General features: G+C 39.0%; 1 protein-coding gene across 1 annotated transcript in view; it reads left to right on the top strand.

Annotated features, from left to right (window-relative positions):
- LOC136839160 (uncharacterized) overlaps window positions 1–7,500 on the top strand; it is a 14,257-nt gene that overhangs the window by 280 nt on the left and 6,477 nt on the right. Inside the window, exons 2-9 of the mRNA XM_067104838.1 lie at window positions 2,115–2,252; window positions 3,816–3,996; window positions 4,465–4,593; window positions 4,719–4,900; window positions 5,842–5,973; window positions 6,386–6,538; window positions 7,031–7,161; window positions 7,287–7,392. Coding sequence (XP_066960939.1) covers window positions 2,115–2,252; window positions 3,816–3,996; window positions 4,465–4,593; window positions 4,719–4,900; window positions 5,842–5,973; window positions 6,386–6,538; window positions 7,031–7,161; window positions 7,287–7,392 — 1,152 coding nt within the window. The remainder of the gene's footprint in view (window positions 1–2,114; window positions 2,253–3,815; window positions 3,997–4,464; window positions 4,594–4,718; window positions 4,901–5,841; window positions 5,974–6,385; window positions 6,539–7,030; window positions 7,162–7,286; window positions 7,393–7,500) is intronic.

Raw genomic sequence — 7,500 nt, 5'->3', positions numbered from 1 at the left:
TTATGTTATAGCAAAAGATGAAAATGTTTATGAACTTACAATTAACTGGCAGTAATATAATTTAATAAGAATAATATTTAAAATATAGAGATAGAGAAGGCTTAGTTTAGAGGCTTCAGTAAACTGAAATAAAACGAACATGGTGATGATGAGTGACCTTGACAAACACAAATGAAATTTTCCTAACTTACATTCAGAGGCTACCGTTAATTTTAGGTCAATTAACTCTGACTGGCCTATACATAACAATTCAGACCTTGGCATAGGCTAATACAAGTGTACCTCATAGACCTAGGCTAATATTCTAGGCCTATTCTTAGCTAGAATTGGTACTTGACGTTGGGGACAGACGAATCTTCATTTTTGTGGTTAGGGTTGGGGGAAAGGCTGACTCCCGCGGGTTCTTTAATATTTCTTAGTTCTTAACAGTAGGTGGATGAACTGTGAAAGCTACTTATTCCTAGTTGTATTCCTTCCATAAGTGCTCCTTCTAAAACTGTGGTTCTTAAACCTCCCTAAACTGGTACTTATACTGGTACCTTATACTGGTTCCCTGGTACTGGTTCCCTGCAATACATAAAGTTCATTTAGGACAGCAATCTTGTGCCAAACAGCATGCATTCCTTAGCCTAGGCTATACTGTACTCATGCCTAACTTAACTGTTACACTGCACAGTTAACATGGCTTTACATGCATAACATAGGTGGAATTTAACTCCATAATTGACATTTTCATAAACTTATGGAAGAATATGGCACATTCTTAGCCTATGGTTGGTGGTATAATTGCAACCACATGCATGCTCAACATGGTGCAACTTACGTAACATTACCATAACAATTCTTGTTAATTTGTTGTTACTTCAAGGTATAAATATAAAGGAACACTATTAAGTGTTATGGCAACATGTGCATTATAAAGTAAGACAAGTGCATAACTTTTACAAGGGAGACACATGGTATTTCAAATGAAAACAAGGGAAGCTACATTCGTCTCGAACAGTGTGATTTGAGCTTACTCAACTATTACTACGCACTTAGTTACATTTACGCACTTACGTACGCACACTCGTTCATAGACAATCTCAATTTCGAGTGGTTCACTTAACGTCTCGATGAGATGGAAACCAATACGTTTTTCCAGTCTACCAATTATGAAGGGCATTGTCGTTTATTTGAATGAAGGATTTCCATCATTGAAAGACAACTATAGGAATATTTCGATTATTATCGACAACGCAAAAGTGAAGTGGGAAAAGTGGCTAAGTGGCTATGGATATGCTATCACTGACACTGCATGGAGCAGCTACGTTGCTTTCAAAACTGTCTTTCTGTAATTGCTTAGCTGGTGGTACATAGCTCAAGGCTGATAAAGACTGCTTAACAGAAATTAGTATTGGGCGGAAGTTCACAATCAGCACTGTATACGATGACAATACACCGGAAGCACACCAACTATTAACATTGGTATGTCCAGCAGAGCAATGCAGATGTTGATCTTGAAGCCAAAGACGAAGGAAATGTTATGGGTCAATGCAAACACTGTTTTACTTCTATCTATAAACATAAGGGAAATTAAATCTTTTATTGCGTAGAGACCGCAGACAACCGAAGAGAAAATCTTATCACGGAAGAAAACAGAACAGTATTTGATAAATGATTTGAGAGGATATCGCAGACAGTGTGGTGAGAAATGCTGAAATGTCGCTCATACATAACCAAATTTTTCGATGCAGTACTGAAGAAAATATTATGCGATAAATGGGTAGGGGGAATATATTTCTACTTAACTTCTCTAGGCAGCATAAACAATAACTAGACAGTATTCTTTTTCCCAGTTTATAATCTTCTTTCATTTAAGAGGCTGAAGGTCATTCGCACCCTCGCGGTTACACGCCGCCTGTCTTCCTTCTACCCTGGGCTGGAAAAGGGCAAGAGAATGCCCGTCCGTTGTCCTTTGATCACAAATAAGTCCTCGGTAATTGAATCTCCATAATCAGAACAACTATCTCTGAGACCTCTTATTTTATATGTAATTCGTATATATTTAAAAATGTGTTCGCTGTGATTATAATGAGAAAACGCACCATTCAATGAATCCTGTTTTCTTTCAGATGGCGAAGAAGTGGGGCCGAGGGGAGTTCTGGGGTCTGGGGTCCAATTACGACCCGGACTGGGTCCTGACGGAGGAGCAGAAGAAGTTGAGAGACGACCTCATCGACCTCTGCAGAAGAAAGATACGACCTCAGGCAGTAAGTTGTGAGAAGGAATCCCGTGCGTCATGGATTTTTTTATGGTTTATTGTAATGAGATTTTCCTCTCAGCCTGACCGGACCCCTGCCACCTTCCGGGAAAAAAAAAACCCTTTGGTGGGGGCTTCCTTAAGGGGGTGCCGTAGCTCCCTCTGGGAAGGTACCTCCAGGAGAGGGGCTAGCAACCCTCCTTAAGGGGAACCTTCCTTAGGAAGCCTTGGCCTCTAAGTATATGGTGAAGGTCACCTTCGGAGAAGCTTCTTGGCTTGGCAGGAGACCGGCCTCCTTACTGGTTGTGGGCAGTTCCTGAGTTGGGCGTCCCTTAGGGGTTTGCGTGACTCCGTCTTAGCGAGAGGCCCTGATGACCTCGATATTGAAGCTTGATATTTACATCGACTACTTCAACAAGAATCAAACAATAATTTAAAAAATCAGTGGTATCCATTATAAGGCAATCCTTTTTTATAATTGAATGAAACTTCTTTCATATTTAATTAAAACTACAATCTTTTTATTTTATAAAACTTGTGTAGAAAACAAAGGTGTACCAATGCCATAACGACAACCAAAGTATGGGCCAGACTGCCTGAGGACTTGAAATTCTCAAGGACATGATGAATAAATGCAGTCAAAACATTCTTTCATACTTGCACTCCGTGACGAATCTCACAACTTAGTTGCGACATGACGAAACACATCTGTCAATCAACCATCAGGGCAATCCAGTGCCTTTTGATAAAATTCTAAAGAAATTTGCTTACACAAGGACTAACACAATAAACCGAAATCCATAAGCTATATGCCATAATTACTCCTAACATTCATAGCATTTTATATTATTTTCTGTTCTTTTCTAACCTTTTCGATACTGATGAGCGAGATTAAATTACTCTAATGATAATGGATTTTCATACAAACACACATACAAACATACACATACACACAGATAACTTCTCGCTTCCTCTGCAGGTCAAAATGATTATTTTTTTGGGCCAGTTGTTAAAACGATTCTCTTCCCTTCGTCATTGTATAACACTATACTCTCTCTCTCTCTCTCTCTCTCTCTCTCTCTCTCTCTCTGAATCAATCCACTCGTTGCTCTAGACCAGGGCTTTTCAACCTTTTTCTCCCTACGTACCCTTTTGGGTATTTTTAATGTCAATAATGTACCCCCTTCACTTTGTATAAAGTAGAAAAACAAAACAAACGCAGAAAAAAATATTCCATTGTGTATATTTGCAAGTACTGTACTGAAGGGAAGTAAGTACACAACTCTCCTGACATAACCAATAATATTGTAAACACAAAGAATTTCATAAAAAATAAAGAAAATTGTTTTTTTATAATTATTTACCTGTGGCTATCAGTCAATGTGTGGCCAGGCCCCTAACCCTAACGAACCATGGGGAAAGCGTACCCCCTAACTGACCCTTGGTGTACCCCCTGGGGTACGCGTACCCCAGGTTGAAAACCCCTGCTCTAGACGCATCACATGGGTCAAGAGCTATGAGTGTTCGAACACATTCAGGCCCAAAGACGACCTCGACGTTGCTCCTTCCTCAGGTCGAGCATGACCAGAACTACACCTTCCCTCGTGAATCGATGAACGCCTTGGCTGAGCTGGGTCTTTTGGGGCTTCTCGTTCCTAAGGACCTCGGAGGGAGGGGCGAGAATCACGCGTGTATGGTCATGGTGGTTGAGACCATCGCCAGATATGGTTGTCCCTCTACTGCTATGGTATATGGTAAGTATGTCAGTCTGCATGGCATTGCTGTGAGGATCGTCATTGTTCTGTGGACGTAGCCTTTCGTTTTTAACACAGTACAATATATTATGAGTCTGTCTTCAGAAGAGAATTGATCTTGAAGCCTGCCATAAGGCTACAGATCCAAAGGCTTAATTTCGAGTTCAATAACTTTAAGAGATTGTAATTTTTACATATTTCTTTTGCGTAGAAGATTCTGATATCAATATTAACTGTAGCATACGAATCTACTGTTGGGCAAAGACTAAGACCTTATAATCAGAGTTATAATAAGCATTCCTTTTGCACGTGTATAGCATTCAATGTAATTTTATTCACTTTCAGTTTTACTTATCAAGCGAAGCCGTTCAGGTCTTTAGATATCAAAACAGACGCAGGATAGCAGCCTATTCATAATTTGCATTGCTTTGTTATGTTTAAATCTTCCTGCTATGTTATTTGTTTCAGTTATGCATCTTGTGGCCACAGTCTTTCTCGTCACAAAATACCACGACAGTTCAGAGATCCGTCAACTTTTGAGTCGCCTTGACCGAGACAAATTTGTGGGGACCACTGCATTTTCAGACCCAGCCACAGGTGAACAATAGAATGTTACCATACGAGTCTGTCAGCCAGTGCCTATAACATTTTCATCTCTCTAAGTGCATATTTTCATCATTTGACAAACCTCTGCATTTCACGGTAAATAAATCTGTTCACAGGTGGACACTTCTGGTACCAAGTCTCTTGTAAAGCAAGGATGGTAGATGAAGATACTCTGCAAGTCTTCAAGTATGGTTCCTGGAGCACTAGTGCTGGTCATGCCGACTGGTACACCGTCGGCATCAACAGTCCAGGTTTTGATGGAGATCATACCAATTTGGCTATTCTCATAGCCTACGCGGTGAGAGAATACGTTCTTATTTTACAGTTAGCTGGTTTTGATGGCCTGGTGCAAGAGCTTCTCTTTGCTATCCGTTTTGATTTGGAAGCTTTTAGAAGTTACTTTCCGCTTCTATTTTGTTACGGTGAAGTGACTGAGCCTTTGTGATTTTTATAAACCGATTGAGATCACAGCCGGTTAGAGTTTCTTCCCACGATGAGTATTTTCAAATCCCATACACGATATGTAGCCTGTATCATTCGCTTTTCAAATCCAAGTTTGCATAACCTTACCTTTGCTTTAATATAATAGAATTTAGAGTAAAAAGCCCATGTTTTATGTATGTATACATTAACCAAACATACACCCACTTACACCCTCATGCATGTTCACACAGTTATATATATGTAAAATAATCCTTCAATTATCCGGATTAATAGAGCCGAGGTCCCGTAGGACAATGACGAAATCCGGATAATAGCGAGTAAAAAAATCTAGGGGTGTTCAAGGGCAACCCCATACCTTTCCCCACTTAACCTTGTCAATACCACAGCTGTAAACACTCAGTATGCTTATAAACAATAAGCATCAAACTTTAACCCTTTCGCTGCAAGCCGGTTATTGCCACTAGTGATGAGATGATATACATAATATATATACCGGTATATATATGTATATATATATATATATATATATATATATATATATATATATATATATATATATATATATATTTATATATATATGTATAGAGAGAGAGAGAGAGAGAGAGAGAGAGAGAGAGAGAGAGAAGGAGAGAGTGAGAGAGAGAGAGTGAGAGCACTAAACAATGATTTCATATTAGCTTGCTTAACCATTCTTATATGTAAAATTTAATGGTGACTATTCTGCTGACCATACCTATTTAAGATTTTCCTTTATTATGAAGAATTCACTTCTAACGGGGTTGATTTCAATTCCAGGATGAAGTCAGAGCATACAACGATGAATGGAAGGCTTTGGGAATGCATGGGAATATGTCTGGACCTGTCATCGTGGAGGGGAAATTTAAAACACAGCGAATTGTTGGAAAAATGGGCAAAGAAACTAAATTGGTAAGAGAGATAAAATATTGTACCCAAAGGTCACGGAAGTTTTTGACCGTATAAAGATTAAATTCACTGACATAGGTTGGACTCGTTAACCATTTATTTAGGAATCTGATGAGAAAACTTGATCCTTTAATCGTATTCACTGAAAGAAGTACATTCTACACATAAAAGAAGTTCATTCTACTTATAAATTGAGAAGTACATCCAATATATAAATTGCTTATTTTTCAGTAATATCAGGGAATATATAGAAACCTGCTTAAATGAGATTTCAAGATCAAAGACTGAAATATTTCACTATACATGAAATATTCAAATTCATGATCAACACCCTTATAGTTATCATGTAATAATATAAAACCTTTCTCTGTAACAGAAAAAGCCCTCTCTACTTCCATTTATTTTTTCCTCACAGGCTATTGAGGAGCTTGCCTCCATGTTTAATCTAATAACAGCAGGCTGCTGGAATGGAATCTCTATGGGCTGCCTGGACCTCGCCAAAAAGCACGTCACCCGGAAGGGCCACGCCGACCTCGGTTTGCGCATCTGCGATTATGCCACCATACAGGTTGAGTAAACAAGATGAGCCTCAGGCTCTCTGGTCTTGGTCTTCATTTGTGTCTTTCCTCCATGATTTTTAAGATTGTCGGCGTCTTTTGTGCCTTTTCTGTTTACCCGTCTGGTCTTCCTGGCTGGATTTTTTTCTTTGATTGACTGGATCGTCACCTGTGCACTTCTTCATTAGTTTCTGGGTCTTCGTCTCTGCTTTTTCTATAATTTTCTTGGTCTTTATCTCTGATTTTTTCCCGTGTTCTTCACGTGAATAAAAAATAATGAAGATTTTCTTCTGTCAAGACCACCTGACCAAAAAACGTCTTTAGAATATGTCTGCAATATCTAACCAATAATATCCCTAAGGTGAATCAATCAGCTTCTTATTTAGTCGTATCTACAGAGCTTTTGACTATAGATTAACCAAAACTTAAGACTATGTCCTCTGCTGAAAATTTGAAAGTCCTACAAAATATGTTGATTATTTTCCCTTTTTTCACATTGCCAGGACTATTTCGGGGAGAGTCTTGCCCAAACCACTGCCTCCAGGTTGCAGACTTTCATGATGGCTCAGCACCTGGATCAGGTGACAGGTAACTGCAACTGGGAGAAGCACACGGATCCAAATTTTACGCCAAGGTATTGTAAACTATCTAGTGCATGCGTAAATATACATTCGTACTTTTTGTGAAGTGTTAAGACTTCTAGATAGTGTAAAACTTACTTATACATATAGATCTTCAGTCTTTTTGTCTTATTTTCAGGCGCAATGGTGAAGCATGGACGGGGCAAGTCAAATACATCGCCGCTCAAATTCTTTACCAAGTTTCAGACAGAATGTTGCAGGCCTGTGGAGGAACAGGTTACAAGGTCTGTCAGCTAGCTCTTGTCTGTTGACATTTCCTATGATCTCAAAAAGCAAGTCTGTACCATGTCATGTAAGCCTTACTTGTTTTAGCAGTATCAAAAGTAATTTAG

Source organism: Macrobrachium rosenbergii, chromosome 6 (assembly GCF_040412425.1).
Source record: "Macrobrachium rosenbergii isolate ZJJX-2024 chromosome 6, ASM4041242v1, whole genome shotgun sequence".
Taxonomy (NCBI): domain Eukaryota; kingdom Metazoa; phylum Arthropoda; class Malacostraca; order Decapoda; family Palaemonidae; genus Macrobrachium; species Macrobrachium rosenbergii.
The sequence above is the reverse complement of the archived record's forward strand: the minus strand, read 5'-3'. Positions and strand labels throughout refer to the sequence as shown.